The sequence below is a fragment of the Eulemur rufifrons genome, chromosome 1 (genome assembly GCF_041146395.1).
Source record: "Eulemur rufifrons isolate Redbay chromosome 1, OSU_ERuf_1, whole genome shotgun sequence".
Taxonomy (NCBI): Eukaryota; Metazoa; Chordata; class Mammalia; order Primates; family Lemuridae; genus Eulemur; species Eulemur rufifrons.
This window is the reverse complement of record NC_090983.1, coordinates 64,971,498-64,989,408: the sequence shown is the minus strand read 5'-3', so window position 1 is coordinate 64,989,408 and position 17,911 is coordinate 64,971,498. Positions and strand designations below refer to the sequence as shown.

At 36.2% G+C, this 17,911-nt stretch overlaps 1 protein-coding gene across 1 annotated transcript in view; it reads right to left on the bottom strand.

Annotated features, from left to right (window-relative positions):
* LY75 (lymphocyte antigen 75) overlaps window positions 1-17,911 on the bottom strand; it is a 90,174-nt gene that overhangs the window by 29,149 nt on the left and 43,114 nt on the right. Inside the window, exons 15-23 of the mRNA XM_069494995.1 lie at window positions 14,321-14,389; window positions 10,790-10,904; window positions 7,279-7,314; window positions 6,735-6,910; window positions 5,956-6,023; window positions 5,593-5,672; window positions 2,720-2,859; window positions 1,115-1,220; window positions 739-899 (exon numbers count right to left, since the gene is read on the bottom strand). Of these exons, the coding sequence (XP_069351096.1) occupies window positions 739-899; window positions 1,115-1,220; window positions 2,720-2,859; window positions 5,593-5,672; window positions 5,956-6,023; window positions 6,735-6,910; window positions 7,279-7,314; window positions 10,790-10,904; window positions 14,321-14,389 (951 nt within the window). The remainder of the gene's footprint in view (window positions 1-738; window positions 900-1,114; window positions 1,221-2,719; window positions 2,860-5,592; window positions 5,673-5,955; window positions 6,024-6,734; window positions 6,911-7,278; window positions 7,315-10,789; window positions 10,905-14,320; window positions 14,390-17,911) is intronic.

Below are 17,911 nucleotides of genomic sequence, written 5' to 3'. Positions count from 1 at the left end.
ACATATTCCTAGAATTTGACTTTTATGTTAATTTATCAATTTTTGCCCCTTGTGCCAAAGGTGGTCGGCACCTGGAAAGCAGTGAGGACAGAGCAGTGGGAAGCAATATCGTGGTGTCAGCAGAACCATTATCAATGTTATGTCCTCTTCCCTTCTATGGCTTCCTTACATGTAGCTCTTCGGGAAAATGATAACCAACTGTCAATTTTGTTCTTTTTGCCTCAGGAGACTGAGGCTGAGATCTCAAAGTCCTAAAATGTGAAGTAAAATATCTGTATTCACTTCTGTTTGCAGCTCACTCTTTGATGGCTTTGCCTGGTTGTGAAACAGGTGCTATGGAGTCTGATGCTACTGTGAAAAACTAAGGCATCTACCTGAAGCCTGGGGAAGTGCCTGTTGTTGTTCTTCTTGTAACAGTTTTATTGAGCCATGATTCACCTAGGAGACAATTTGCTCATTTGGAATATACATTCAGTAGTTTTTAGTATAGTCACAGAGTGGCACAACCATCACTCTAATCAATCTTGGAACATTTTCGCCACCCCAAAAAGAAGCCGCATCTCCTGTAGCCAATACTCTCAATCCTTCCATCCTCCTTAGCCTCTACTTTTTACTTTAGATTTGCCTATTCTGCACATAAATGGAATCATACAATAGACCTTTGTTCTTAATCCAGTAATTTATGGAAGACTCAGGTATTTCACAGAGCTACACTGATTACTGATGCCAAAAACTTACATTTGCTGGTATTCGCAGCCTCTGACCAACCAATAATGGGTGAAAGTTACTATATGTCAGCTCTCTGTCATCCGTCCATTTGCTTATGGTTTCATAGGCAGTCCAGCGCAAACCAATCCATAAAGTAGCTTCCATACCCGGAAGCAAGGATGTAATAAAATCTGTTAGAAAGAGATTTTTTTTAAAAAGCATTTGACTTATTCAAATTAAAGTTATACTAAAATGTCAATGCTTAATTAATTATCAAGATAGTCTTTTACCTGCTCTGTAGAAAGTAGTTAAATAATATTTTTTATGTGTTAATTCTCCACAGCCTCCCCAAACTAACTTGGCCCCCAGATAAAAACAAAACATGTTTCCCAAACAATTCCAGTACCTTGTTCACTCTGGCTCAACACTGAAGGAAGGGTGCCACCATAGGAGTGACAGGTCTCACTCGCTTGAGAAAATGTAAGAGATGTGGATTTGATCTTTAGAAAACACTGCAAACAAAGACACATATGAAGCATAAGATTCTAGACATGAGGAAGCTCACATAGGAAGTAAATGCCTCATATTTTAGAGGGCTGCTCATTTTTGCTCTGTGAGATGGGATAATTACAAAGTAGTACCATAGGATTCTCAATTTAAATAACTGAAAAGTGGTCTTCAAACTGTTAAGTATTTTTTAAAGATCTCCCATTTATTGAGTGCTAACTATGTGCTAAGCAGTTTATGTAGTATTAGCCCATTTAATTCTCACAACAAACGGGGAAACTGAGGCACAGGGATGTTAAGTAACTTGACCCATAAGTGAAATAGTCACACAGTAGTAAAGTCAGCACTTAGATTCTGTTCCACCTGATTTCAAAATCTGTGATCTTAATCATCATCTCCTTATATAAAGAAACATATTTTGAAAGAAATCATCTTTTTTTCTCTTGATAGGATATTTTAATTCCAATTGACATCAACTATGCAAATTAACATAGTTCCAGTACCTTGGGGAAATAAAGAGATTGTCCTAATTTTAAAAGTCAAAATGCACCCCTAACTTTACTACAAATGCTTTCACCTGTCAGGCACATCTCTTCCTTTTTCTTTTTGACATTATGATCACTTTAGTGTAGAGTACTATGTCCCAAATTGTGTTTTTTGAAACATCCTACAAAAAGATTTTTTTCAGACTTTTTACAGACTGGAGTGGTCATTGACATATCGGCAAACTCACCGGATGGCTTCTAGAAAAGACCCTAGAGAGAATATCCTGAACTTGAGCTTGGAAGCCTTATAGTAAGGATGGCAGAGCAGAAACAAAAGGAGCCTGATTTTGAAGACTTCATGTAGCTTCCACACAGGTCTGCTTACTTTCAAACTTCTTTAATGTGAGAGAATAAAACTTTTAACATACTGTAGCAATCTCTTTTTAGCTGCCAAATGCATTTTCTAATAGATACATATTGCACTATGTATTATGCATCTCAAAGAGGCAGATACAAAGGCAGCATTTCCCAAACTTAATCATAAAATCCCCATTTGGAGGCAAGATCAATGATTAATATTTTATAGCATATCTGTAGTCCCTGAAAAATAGTTTGCGAATGTTAGATTAATTTGGTTAGCAGATGCTGCTTGGCTGCTCTCCTTGAGGGGGGAAAAAGAAAACATCAGCCAGAAATTTAAGTGAGTTTCCTATATGCCATAGAGTCAGTTCTGACTATTCAATGTATCACTATCCACTGACACATCAACTTCAGCAATTTAAGTGTTAGTAGCAACAGAATGAAATACTTCATGTTAAAAGACCTGTAAGTATGACTAACCTGAGAATTAACTCTTAATATCGCTCCTGGTTTCTGGAAAAATAGAGGATCAGGCGGGATATTGAAATACGCTGAGGCTATCTTAGTGAAACTGTCCAGTGGGTTGTCATTCTGCCATAGGCCATACAACCAACATGAAAACAATCATTGTTTACATGATGTAGCAATTCTCCTTTTACCTTATTCTGAAAAGGAATCCAATTTCCAGAACATTGTACTTTAGCTGCAGAATCTGGGCTATATTTCTCTAATGATGACACATTATATTTTTCACAGATGAAGGGCAACTTGGCACTACAGTCGGCTGATTTACCTAAGTCTGAGAAATGAAAAGCAGGATTACTATGGTGAGAAGTTTTCAGTCAGCACACTTTAAAAACAAGCCAGTAGTAAAGAAAGGCTCTCTAAATCAATCTTTTCCCAATGGTTAAAATATATTCCCTTTCTTCTCTAGCCATTTCTGTCTTCTATTATTGCTCTTATCAGTAGGTTATAGCATACTAATATTGCCTATAAAAAAGCACACATCTGGCATCCAAATTGGAAAGGAAGAAGTCAAATTATTCTTGTTTGCGGACGATATGATCTTATATCTAGAGAAACCTAAAGACTACATACACACACACACACACACACACACACACGCAAATCTATTAGAACTAGTAAACAAATTCAGTAAAGTTGCAGGATACAAGATCAACATACAAAAATCAGTAGTATTTCTACATGCCAACAGTAAACAATCTGAAAGAAAAGCGAAGAAAGTAATGCCATTTGCAATAGCTACAAATAAAATAAAATACCTAGGATTAACCAAAGAAGTAAAAGATCTCTACAATGAAAACTGTAAAACTGTAAAGATGAAAGAAATTGAAGAGGACACACAAAAAAATGGAAATATATTCCATGCTCATGGATTGGAATAATCAATATTGTTAAAATGTCCATACCACCCAAAGCAATCTACAGATTCAATGTAATTCCCATCAAAATACCAATGATATTCTTCACAGAAACAGAAAAAATAGTACTAAAATTTATATGCAAGCACAAGAGACCCAGAGTAGTCAAAGCCATCTTGAGCAAAAAGAACAAAACTGGAGAAATCACATTACCTGACTTCAAATTGTACTATAGAGCTGTTGTAACCCAAACAGTCTGGTACTGGCATTAAAAATAGACACATAGACCAATGGAACAGGATAGAGCACCCAGAAATAAAGTCACACATCTATGGTGAACTTATTTTCAACAAAGGTGCCAAGAACATACAGTGGGGAAAGGACAGTCTCTTCAACAAATGCTGCTGGGAAAACTGGTGTCTATATGCAAAAGAATGAAACCAGATCCTTATCTCTCACCATATACAAAAATCAAATCAAAATGAATTATAGACCTAAAACCATGAAACTACTAAAAGAAAACATTGGGGAAGTGCTTCAGGACATTGGTCTGGGCAAGGACTTCTTGAGTAATACCGGCAAAGCACAGGTAACCAAAGAAAAATTAGACAAATGGGATCATATCCAGCTTTTTCCTTCCACACAGCAAAAGAAAAAATCAACAATGCAAAGAAATAACCCACAGTATGGGAGAAAAGATTCACCAACTACCCCTCTGACAAGGGATTAATAATTAGAATGTATAGGGAGCTCCAAGAACTCAGGAGGAAAAAAATCAAATAATCTGATTTAAAAAATGGGCAAAAGATCCAAATGGATGTTTCTCAAAAGAAGACATACAAATGGCCAACAGGTATATGAAAAAATGCTCAACATCATTAGTCATCAGAAAAATGCAAATAAAAACTACACTGAGATATCTCATCCCAGTTAAAATGGCTTTTATCAAAAAGATTGGCAATAATGAATGCTGGGGAGGATGTGGAGAAAGGGGAAGCCTTGTACAGTGTTAGTGGGAATGTAAATTAGTACAACCACTATAAAGAAGTCAAATAGAACTACCATATGACCCAGCAATCTCACTGCTGGGTATATATGGAAAAGAAAGGAAATCAGTATATCGCAAAGATATTTGCACTTCCATTTTTAATGCAGCACTATCCACAATAGCCAAGACCTAAGTGTTCACCAATGGATGAATGGATAAAGAAATTGTGGTATATATATATGCAATGGAATATTATATAGCCACAAAAGAATATAATCCTGCCATTTGCAACAACATAGATGGAAGTGGTGATTATATTAAGTGAAATAAGCCAAGCACAGAAAGACAAATCTCACATGTTCTCACTCAAATGTAGGAGCTAAACATTAAAACAAGTGATCTCGTGGAGACAGAGAGTAGAATGATGGTTACCAGAGGTTGGAAATGGTAGTGGGAAGGGATAAAGTGGGGATGGTTAGTGGGTGCAAAAATATAGCTAAATAGTTAGAATGAAGGATATTTGATAGCATAACAAAGTGACTATAGTCAACAATAAGTTATGGTATACTTTAAAATAACTAAAAGAGTGGAATTAGAATGCTCTTAACACCAAGAAATGATAAATGCTTGAGGTGATGGACACGCCGATTACCCTGATTTGATTACTACACATTGTATAACTGTATCAAAACATCACATGTACCCTATAAATATATACAACTATTATGTATTCATAATAATTACAACTTAATTTTCTTTTTAAAAAAGCACACATTTGGTATAACTACCATACCATCCAAGAGTGATGGCAGGAGGAAGTAGGAAGAGAGTTGAAGGAGAAGTCTAATAAGGGAGAAAGGGACCTAAACAACATTTTAGAACTCCTGCCCGTTTATCTTTATTAATTTGTCTATATGCTTATTAATTATGAAAGTAGTAAATTTATTTCTAAGTAACTGCGTTAAGATAAACGAAGTTAAAATATTCACAATGAAAAGCACTTTTATTTGCATTTGGAATTTGAGCTATCACTCTTTACAATAAATCAGAATAAGATAAAGCTACCAAACAATATAATCAAAAAGAAAAGATTAAGCTAGAAATTAAACCTTACATTCACATGTTACATAATCAACACGAGAGGATTTGGAATTAACTTTACCCATAAGCCACGTCTTGGCAGATGTGTACAAGCATTCCTCTCCAAATGTGAAGTGAAAGTGGCGCCACAGATATCGTGAGCTGAAAGGAAATGAGAGATTTGACAACTCATAATGTAATTAGATGTTCCATTCTGGTTTTTTTACAAGTTATTTTGATTCCAAATTTAATGCTAATGCTATTATTTTATACTGCTTTTTTCTCAATGTTAACAGGCAAAAGGACTTGGTTTCTCTAATCTAGGAAGTTTATGAATTAATGTTCAAAACTACTTATAAATAGTAACCCATTCAGTAAAAGGGACTCTGGGACTGCTTCTTTTAAGTGATAACTTTATAAAGGCAGAATCAATGATGTCACATACTGTATAAAATGATGATCTATTGGCGGCCCATGAGCTCTCACCCACCACTTCTGTTCATCAACAGATATCTGAAAAACAAACCAAACATCCATTATTATATGTCCTGTGTTGTCTAGGAGAGTTTTGACTTAAATACCTTATCTTACTATAACTAAGAACCACTAAAATTTCCAGACATTCCATTACGTTGGTCTCAAAATTACACAAACCAGGACCTTTCATCAAAAGAGTAATTTGAAAACTCCGTATTACAGGACCTATTTTTAGGTACAGAAAATATGGTCATGGTAATTATGAGCATACATTAATTGGACTAATACATTAAGGGGTAATAGAGTATCCTATAGCAATTCATTATAAATTTAAAAATATAGAAATTATTTCTCTTCCCCAAAGCTGTTTTGTAGTTATTATTAGAAACAGAAACACAAGTTAACTATAAAGTTAACTTTTAGCTAAAGAAGTGACAAGGAATTAGAATTGTTTATATTTAACATTATCTACTGATGCTCATGTTGTAAATTGGCATTTATTATTAATTTTCTATGATTTAAAACATTAAGCAATTCTGTGTAACTTTTCTAACATGAAACAAAGAATTAGGTACTTGTAAGACACATCTTACATTAGAGGAACATTTAACTTTTTTAGATTTGGGCAAAATGTTTGAAATATTTTTTAATGGAATAAGTATAAAAATAAGTAAGATAAGTAAAAATAAGTATAAAAATAATAGAATAAGTATAAAAATATATTTAAAATACATTCTTTTAAATTACATTTGCTATTTTGTTTCTGATGGCTTTTAGTCCTGCAAAAGATGTTATAGTAGCAAGAAAGCTGTGATTGCTAGCACAGTACAGGACGGCTTCTTGGTAGTTTAAGTGTGGATCAGCAACAAACCAATATTCACTTCCTTCAATTACAACGGGAGGTCCATGAATTCCTGCACGCTCTAAAGGAGAAGAAGAAGAAGATCAGAGTTATGACTGGGCAAACCAAACTGTATCCTCTAAGCATGGGTTAATGTTTAAAACTATTTATAAATTAGTAATCTGTCCAGATTACTGGCTCTCTCTCACTGGAGCAGTGCAACTGCAAGGGACTAAGGATTCCTGAGCCAGTGACTCTGCCACTCTTGTACTCACAGGGAAGGAAAAGTCTAGCCTCATTGTCTCATCCCACAGCAACCACTCACCTCCCTCACCTGGAGAAATTTTATAGAGAGAGATGTATAGAGAAGCTGGCACTTAAATAATTAACTAAATGCACTATTGAAAAGGTAAAAGCTGCTTTGGCTAAATTTAAGTTTTCTTAACTCACCTGGATTGTACCAGTCTGGTGTTTTTAGAGTACGGCCTGTATAAAGAAGAAAGCAAGTGGCTTTAGTATTCAATTACATTATAATTGAATGGCCCTATAAATAGGGTCTATAAATAGGGCCTTTAATGTAGCTCAAAAGAACTCGCAGTATTGCTGAGGTTCATCCATTTCTAGCCAAACCATTTCAAGTTAGGATCACTTGAAAAATTTTGTGTGACCTGTGCTAAAGTTAATTTAGGGGCAATCAAAAAGGCAGATCTGTTAAACATTAATTAAGAATTACGAGAAATCTTTTACCTTATATCATGGAAGTCACAAAGGAAGACTAGATGGACAAAATATAGCTAAGAATTAGAAAGTAAAATAAGTAAATGATGATATTGTAGATGTTACATAGAAGCACTAAGGAGTATGCATTGAGATAATCATCATTGCAGAATGAGGTTATTTAAGAACCACTTCTCCATCTAATGGAATTTAAATAACTGTTCCGTAAACCTAGGTTGGTAGAGTTTATTGTCTTCCAAGATGCTCTTGGATATAATGTACAATGATCCAGTACTGAGCCTTTTGTGAAGGTGAAACAAAATGGGAGGAAAATAATAAAAACCACTCAGGACTCTAAGATGGAAATGGAGGGAATATAGTAAGCTACATAGAATTAATGGGCTTTGAAGTGGGTGGGTCAGTTTCAAATGCTCTCATGCACTTTGCTGTCATGGTACTTTGGATGAGTTGCTTAACTCCCTGAGCCTCAATTTTCTATTGTACAAAAACTAGACTCTATTATTTAACTCACGAAGAAGAGTGTGATGATCCTGTGAGATCACCCCTATGCCAGGCACAGAACAGTTCCTCACAGGATCCCACTTGCTTTCCTCTCCCTTTTCATTCTGGTCACAGATCACATTGGTCTCAAGTCAAAGACAAAATTTTCTTAATCTTAGAAATTATAGGGTAAAATAGCTGTTCTTAATTTTGCTGTGACATTAGGGCCTAAGGCATCAGAAGACCCTACTCAGAGGACTGCCTACAAATCCAGCATCTTTGGTCTCCCTGATCTAGTTCTCTTTGTATTGGATAATTTCCATCAGTAATACCGCAAATAAATTAAAAATGTACATAGTTTCTTGTCTGTAATCTTGTCAAAGATTTCTGATCATTTGTATGTTGGGAAAGCTGTGTCTAACTTAAATATCTTTGAATCAGTGAGAAAAACAGATGCAAGGTGTTTTTTTATACAAGATTACAAATATGTAAGTGTGTATAAGGTATTAAGAAATACAATAAAATAGCTATGTTTGGGTAGTGGCATTTTAGGTGATTTTCCTAAAGATATATTATGAGCCTGATTTTTGATACAATTTTCTCAATTAAAAAAAGAATATTTAAAAAGTATACATATCCATAGTGGTTATGGCTGCTTAAAATTTGTAGGTTGTCAAAATATTCCTTTTAAAAAACAAAAAAGAAGAAAGAAAAAAAGAAAAATATCCCTTTTAGAGAAGAGGGGACTAATTAGAACTAGATAATAAAAAGGTAAGAGAGAAGAGGAATGGTGGTTTGGGCTACAGAAAACATTGGGGAAATGCTTCACGACATTAGTCTGGGCAAGAACTTCTTGAGTAATACCCCCAAAGCACAGGCAACCAAAGCAAAATTGGACAAATGGTATTATATCAAGCTAAAAAGCTTCTGCACAGCAAAGGAAACAATCAACAAAGGAAGAGACAACCCACCAAATGGGAGAAAATATATTCAAACCACTCATCTGACAAGGGATTAATAATTAGAACATGGGCCGGGCTTGGTGGCTCACGCCTGTAATCGTAGCACTCTGGGAGGCCGAGACGGGTGGATCCTTCGAGGTCAGGAGTTCGAGACTACCCTGAGCAAGAGCAAGACCCCATCTCTACTAAAAATAGAAAGAAATTATCTGGCCAACTATAAAATATATATAGAAAAAATTAGCCAGGCATGGTGGCACATGCCTGTAGTCCCAGCTACTTGGGAGGCTGAGGCAGTAGGATTGCATAAGCCCAGGAGTTTGAGGTTGCTGTGAGCTAGGCTGATGCCAAGGCACTCACTCTAGCCCGGGCAATAGAGTGAGACTCTGTCTTGAAAAAAAAAAAAAAAAGAAAAAAAAAAAATTAGAATATGTAGGGAGCTCCAACAACTCAATCAGAAAAAATCAAATAATTGATTTTAAAAATTTGGCAAAAGATCTGAATAGATGTTTCTCAAAAGAAGACACACAAATGGTCAACAGGTATATGAAAAAAATGCTCAACATCATTAGTCATCAGATAAATATAAATCAAAATTACAATAAGATATCTCATCCCAGTTAAAATGGCTTTTATCAAAAAGATTGGCAATAATGAATGCTGGAGAGGATGTGGAGAAAGGGGAACCCTTGTACACTGTTAGTGGAAATGTAAATTAGTGCAATCACTATGGGGAAGTCAAATAGAACTACCATATAACCCAGCAATCCTACTGCTGGGTATATATGGAGAAGACAGGAAATCAGTATATTGGAAAGATATCTACACTCCCATGTTTAATGCAGCACTATCCACAATAGCTAAGATTTAGAATCAACCTAAGTCTCCACCAATGGATAAATGGATAAAGAAATTGTGGTACATATACTCAATGGAATATTATTCAGCCATAAAAAGAATGAAATCCTACCATTTATTTGCAGCAACATGGATGGAACTGGAGAACATTATGTTAAGTGAAATAAGCCAAGGACAGAAAGAGAAATCTCACATGTTCTCACTCATATATGGGAGCTAAATATTAAAACAATTGATTTCAGGGAGACAGAGAGTAGAATGTTGGCTACCAGAGGCTGGGAAAGGTTGCAGGCAGTGGGGGGAATAAAGTGGGCATGGTTAATGGGTGTAAAAATATAGTTTGTTAGATAGAATGAACAATGATAGCACAATGAAGTGACCATAATCAACAATAAGTTAGGGTATACTTTAGAATAACCTAAAAAGTAGAATTAGAATGTTCCTAACACAAAGAAATGACAAATGCCTGAGGTAATAGATATCCCAATTACCCTGATTTGATTAATTCACATCATATGCCTGTATCAAAACATCACATGTACCCTATAAAGATATATAACTATCATGTACCCACAATAATTAAAATTAAAAAAATTTTAAAAATTGAAGTGATTCTCTTTACTACTTTTCTCCTTTTACTTAAAATAATTTTTCATTCCAAAATCAAATATCCCTAAGTGAGCCTTAAATTTTATCTTCTATATAAAATTCTTCCATGATCAAAGAATAAGGTATCACCAAATTTCAGTAAGTTAGCCTTCTACTAGGAGTGGAAGTCAGGTAGGGGGATGCTTAATATATTAATTGCATCTTCATAGGCTTTTAGAAATTAAAATTATAGACCAATCTGGTCCTTTAGGTACTTTTAGCTTAGTGTTCACAATGTTAACATGAGATGGTTGTGTAAAGGGATATTTATCACTTACCTTTTGGAATCTGGCACACCCATTCAAGTTTTGTATCACAAGCAAAAGGCCTGAAATAAATAATTTCTCTGTCATCATAGAAATACCAGCCTCTGTGCCAGGGCCTACGAATGACCTAAAGGAGGAAAAGGATTGCAGAATATTTTGAAATTGATGCAGCCCTTATGAAATACTGTACTGTAAGTTCAATGTTTTTTTTTTTAAATTATTTTTATTTTTTTATTTGAGACAGGGTCTTGCTCTGTTGCCTGGACTAGAGTGCAGAGGCATCATTATATCTCACTGCACCCTCAAACTCCTGAGCTTAAGTGATACTCCTGCCTTAGCCTCCTGAGTAGCTGGGACTATAGGCGCATACCACCATACCCGGATAATTTTTCTATTTTTTGTAGAGACAGCATCTCGCTATGTTGCTCAGGCTGGTCTTGAACTCCTGGGCTCAAGCAATCCTCCTGGCTTGGCCTCGCAAAGTGCTGGGATTACAGGTGTGAGCCACATAGAGCAACAGGCCAGCTCTATGGTTTTGATTTCTATTTTAGCTCTAGCCCCTAAAGTATTTGTTTAATAAATGAACACAGGAATAAATGGAATGTTTAAACAGTAACACCCTGAGCAAGAGCCTTCAAAGGGGCTGATAAAGAAAATATATTGTGGCCGGGTGTGGTGGCTCATGCCTATAATCCTAGCACTCTGGGAGGCCGAGGCGGGAGGATCTCTCTCGTGGTCAGGAGTTCGAGACCAGCCTGAGCAAGAGCAAGACCCTGTCTCTACTAAAAATGAAAGAAATTAGCTGCACAACTAAAAATATATATAGAAAAAATTAGCCAGGCATGGTGGCGCATGCCTGTAGTCCCAGCTACTCGGGAGGCTGAGGCAGGAGGATTGCATAAGCCCAGGAGTTTGAGGTTGCTGTGAGCTAGGCTGATGCCACGGCACTCTAGCCCAGGCAACACAGCAAGACTCTGTCTCAAAAAAAAAAAAAAAGAAAAGAAAATATATTGTAAGGTCATGTTTACATCTGAAATGCAAATTATTTTCTCCCCCCTCCCACCTGTTTTCATTGACATGAAATTGTAGAATCTTGTATTTTAAAATTTGAGAAATAACAAACTAGAAAATAATTTTTATTTTAATGGTATCCAAGCACCAAGCTATGATCAAAGTAGATCAGAAAGTGACATAAAAGTCTGGCCTCAGCGGCCCATGCTCCTTTGCTGTTACTCTGCCATTTCTAGGATTTTGCCCTTCTCCACGTGGTCCAAGATGGGTCATGACAATGCCAGTCAGCAAGCAGGAGAGAAGGGAAAGGGAAGGCGTGACTTAGGAGGGGCATCTTTCACTGTTCAGACTATTTTCAGGCCAGGGTTCTGCTGGCTACTGTAGCAGGTGAGGTCAGAGTCTCCACACCAAACACTGGCTGGGATCTTCCTGATACACGCTGCATCAGTATCGCTTTTATTTATTTTTTGTTAGATTTTCAAATTTTTCCACAGTTGGGGACTCTGTTTACCCAGAACATGGTTTATTGTACCAGTGTTATCGAAATTCCTGAAAACTTCATCAGCTTCTCTGAAGTTTTTACCTTTTCATGTGTTAAATTGGGAATTCCATTAAAATAGCACGATACCATATAGTTTGTCATTAGAAGAGTTACTTTGCAAAAAGGGCTTTCCAGTGGCTTTCTCGGTTCTTACTTGCCTCAATCTCCTTGTAACATTTCTGGTCAACCACTTTCTTAAGTCTTTGTGGAAAGATTGATTTGTTTCTTGGGCCACAAAGCAAAGATATTATCTATTAGTAGATGTCTCCTCCTTCCTCATCTCTCACTTTGTATGTTGGAAATTCCTGCAAACCCACTTCTTAGCCCTTTGCTTTTTTAAAAAAAATATACATTTCCTCCTTCAACTCCAGTCTTTTGATTTCAGTTTAGCATAGGACACATCTTACAGCTAGCTTGGATTAAAAATATTTAAACTAAAAGATACCATTTTCCTTATAAACCAGTACCCCTTCTATTTCTATAAATGCCTCGGCATATAGCGTAATGGTTATGCATACTGAACCCAGACACTTGTGGGTTTAAATTTCAGTTCTTCAACCATGTAAACTTGGGTAAATTACTCAATGCTCAAATTTCTTTCTCTGTAAGACGAATATGATAACAGTATCTACCTTACAAGGTCACTTAAGTATTTTTTTTTTTTTTTTTTTTGAGACAGAGTCTCACTCTGTTGCCCAGGCTAGAGTGAGTGCCGTGGCATCAGTCTAGCTCACAGCAACCTCAAACTCCTGGGCTCAAGCGATCCTACTGCCTCAGCCTCCCGAGTAGCTGGGACTACAGGCATGCGCCACCATGCCCGGCTAATTTTTTCTATATATATTTTTAGCTGTCCATATAATTTCTTTCTATTTTTAGTAGAGGTGGGGTCTCGCTCTTGCTCAGGCTGGTCTCGAACTCCTGAGCTCAAACGATCCGCCCACCTCGGCCTCCCAGAGTGCTAGGATTACAGGTGTGAGCCACCGCGCCCGGCCTCACTTAAGTATTAACTGAAATAATATATGTGATATGTCTAGCACAGTGGCTGGCTCATGAAGGAGTCAATAAATGTTAGCTGCTTCCATCATAATCATCATCATTCTCATGATACCCTTGTTCTTGCATAAAACTTGCATTTTGTCTGTCATAGTTCTTACCCAATGGTGTTGTAATTGCTTATTTACTTGTCTTTGTTTCCTACGAGACTGTAAGTTCTGTGAAGACAATGACTATGTGTTGTACCTTGTCACTGTTATAATCCCCATCACCTTACAGACCCCTTGGACATACTGCTTATGAAATAAACGAATGAATTCTGCAAAGGAAGATGCCTAACTGGTCTTTTTTGTCTTTCAACACCATCTGTTGCTTCTTTGAGTTTGTCTCAAGATGAATCTTCCTTCTGCTTTCCTTGGTTCACATCACCTTCCCTACTCAGAAACTTTTCAAAATGCCCTCTTGCCTATCAAAACATGTACAAATTCCTTCACCTGGCATCAATATAATTTGATATAATTTCCCAGTGTTTTTCAATGACAGAACCAATTAAAACTTCTTGATCTGCATTCTGTTCTCCTTGCTGTCTTACCCGCTTTCTTCTACTCCCATCTTATTTCATGCCACCTTCTCATACCATTGTCCCCTATCCCACCTGTACAAACTACTCATCCATAAAGACCCAATTTAAGTACCACCTCTTTCTGGAAAATGTCCACAGGGATCACTTTCTGAGTTTCATTAGTCCTCATCAGCCCACTCATTTGGAGCTTATTACTGTGCATAGTAATGAGGGCTGTCTTTCTTGAATATGAATTTTATCTTCCCAAATTAAATGTAAGTTAGTCTGCTGAGGGTCAGGCCATGGGTGTACTTATCTCCTTTCACACCTAACGTCATCCCACGCACACAAAAGGCGCTCCGTGGGTCTGCTGCCTCACTGCCCAAGATGCCGAATTTAGTTTTTAAATATGCAGATTTTCCAGCTTTGCACTGACCTTGACAGCAGCACAGTCTCTGATGTCATAATCCTGCTGGAACTCATCTGCCATGATAATAGTGGACACCTGAAAAGGCAAGAGAGGCTTGAGAATTTAAGACTGATGTAGAAATATTTGCAATTTAGATGTAATTTAGGCAGCTTTAATAACTCAAATGTGTTCATATGCCACAGAAAGAAAACTTCTCCATCTCGTTTTTAATATTAGGGTTCTAAATCATGAGAGGACTTAGAAAATAACATAATGTCATAAGTTTCCAAAGGAAGCCACGCTTTCAGAAGTGGAGGTTAATGGTATATTAAATTCACCACTGGAGTCATAGAGAATCAAGAGCTTGCAAAAGACTTTTTTTGGGGGGGGATGTGTTGAAATGCTGATTATTTGATTAATCTCAGATATGTTACAATTTGAAAATAAAACTTAAAGTGTTTTATATTTGCGAAGAATACAAAATGAATTGATACAATGGCAATGTTAGAAAAAAATACTGAATATTTGAGAATAATTTTGCTCTTATAAATATTACATAAAACCTCTTTTAAGGATGATGTAAACCTTTGAAATAATATTAAGAATGTTTGAATTTCTCCCAAATGAATTATGTCTCCCAATAAAGATACTTTTAAAAAATATAACTCATATTTTTAGATAATAAAAAAGCTTCTCATTATAAAAAAAGGAAATAAAAAACAGCATAACAGAAGAGCTTTGAAAAAAATCAGTTTTACTACCAAAAGATGATCACTATATATTTTAATATTTTTGGATGATAGACTGTACATGAGTTTTTTTTAAATAAAAATAAGATTAGTAATTTGTTTTTTCCCCACTTTCTATATGTGAATCTACTTTCATTTCAATAAAGATTTATCTACATAATTTTAATGGTTGCATGGTATGTGGATTTTATTATTTTATTTTTATAAATTGACAGATAAAATTATATGTATTTATCCTATATAACATGATGTTATAAAGTACATATACATGGTGAAATGACTAAATATAGTTAATAACATATGCATTACTCACATAGGTATCATTTTTGTGGTGAAAACACTTAACATCCATTCTCTTAGCATTTTTCAAGAATACAAAATATTAATTCTAGTCAACATGCTGTACAACAGATCTCTTGAACTTATTCCTCCTATCTGGTTGAAATTTTGTATCCTTTGACCAACTTCTCTCCAACTCCCCAACCCCAATTTCCTCAGTCCCTGGAAACTACCATTCTACTCTATAGTTCTATGAGATCAACTTTTTTAGACTCCACATATGAATGAGATTATGCAGTATTTGTCTTTCTGTGCCTACTTTATTTCACTTAACATAATGTTCTCAAGGTCCATGCATGTTATTGCAAATGGAAGAATTTCCTTCCTTTTTATAGCTGAAGAGTATTCTATTGTGTATATATACTGCATTATCTTTATCCATTCATATGTTGATGGACACCTAGGTTGATTCCATATTTCAGCTATTGTGAATAGTGCTGCAATAAGCATGGAAGTGCAGATATCTCTTCAACATATTAATTTCATTTTCTTTGAATATATACCTAATAGTGGGATTGCTGGATCATGTGGTTACTTCTGTTTTTAATTTTTTGAGGAATCTCCATACTGTTTTCCATAATGGCTTCAGTAATTTACATTCCCATTAACATTGTACAAAAGTTCCCTTTTCTCTACCCCTCACCAACTTATCTTTTGTCTTTTTGGTAATAGTCATTTTAACAGGTGTGAGGTGATATCTTATAGTTTTAATTTACATTTCCCTGAAGAATAGTGATGTTGAGCATTTTTCATACACCTGTTGGCCATTTCTATGTCTTCTTTTAAGAATGTCTATTCAGGTCCTTTGTTCTTTTTTTTTTTTTTTTTTGGAGTTTTAGAGACAGGATCTCACTCTGTCACCCAGGGTGGAATGCAAGGGGCATGATCATAGCTCACTGCAGCCTTGAACTCCTGGGCTCAAGCAATCCTCCCACCTCAGCCACCAAGTAGCTGGGACTATAGGCATGCACCACCATGCCCTGCTAATTTAAAAAAAAAAAATTTTTTTAAAGATGGGGTCTTGCTATGTTGTCCAGGCTAGTCTCAAACTCCTGGCCTCAAATGATCCTCCTGCCTCAGCCTCCCAAGTTGCTGGGATGACAGGCATGAGCCACCATACCCTGCCCTTTGCCCATTTTTAAACTGGGTTGTTTTCTTGCTATTGAGTTGAGTTCCTCATATACAGTTAGGTGCCACATAATGATGTTTTAGTCAATGATGGATCCACATATGTGATGGTGGTCCCATAAGATATAATACTGCACAGGGGTGAGGAACCTGTGGTCTTAAGGCCACTTGTGGTCTTCTAGGTCTTTAAGTACAGCCTTTTGACTGAATCCAGATTTTACAGAACAAATCCTTTTATTAAAAGGGGTGCAGCAGAGAAAGATGAAGCTTTTATTGCCTCCCTTGGTGCTTAAAAAAAGAATAATCTTGAAATCAGAAGGCTGTGGTTTCCCCACTCCTAGATACTGTACAGATTTGTAGCCGAGGAGGAACATATAGCTTAGGTGGGTAGTGTAGGTTTGTAGAAGGCTATACCATCTAGGTTTGTGTTAGTACACCATGTTTGCACTATGATAAAATTGCCTAATAACACATTTTTCAGAATGTATCCCCGTCGTTAAGCAACACATGACTGTATTTTGGATATCAGATGAAGAGGTGCAAATATGTTCTCCCATTCTGTAGGCTGTCTCTTCATTGTTGATATTTCCTTTGCTGTGCAGAAGCTTTTTAGTTTGATGTGATCCCATTTGTCTATTTTTGTTTTTGTTGTCTGTGCTATGGGGGTCATATGCAAAAAATCATTGCCCAGACCAATGTCATGGAGCTTTTCCACTATGTTTTCTTCTAGTAGTTTCATAGTTTCAAGTCTTACATTTAAGTCTTTAAGCCATTTTGCATTGATTTTTGTATATGGTATGAGATAAGGGATTAATTTCATAATTTTGTATGTGGGTATCCAGTTTTCTGAGCATTGTATGTTCTTGGCACTTTTGTTGAAAATAAGTTGGCTGTAAATATATGAATTTATTTCTGGGCTTTCTATTCTATTCCATTGGTCTATGTGTCTTTTTTTTTTTCTTTTGAGACAGAGTCTCGCTTTGTTGCCCGGGTTAGAGTGAGTGCCGTGGCGTCAGCCTAGCTCACAGCAACCTCAGACTCCTGGGCTTAAACGATCCTACTGCCTCAGCCTCCAGAGTAGCTGGGACTACAGGCATGCGCCACCATGCCCGGCTAAATTTATATATATATATATATATATATATGTATATATATATTTTAGTTGGCCAGATAATTTCTTTCTATTTTTAGTAGAGACAAGGTCTCGCTCTTGCTCAGGCTGGTATGTGTCTTTTTTATGCTGGTAGTATGCTGCTTTGGTTATTATAGCTTTGCTCAAGATTGCTTTGGCTGTTCAGGGTTTTTTGTGGTTCCATACAAATTTTAGGTGTGAATGTATTATTTAACAGTCAACTTTTTAGTGAAACAAAAACTTCTTCCATGTTACCCCAAACAAGAAAGT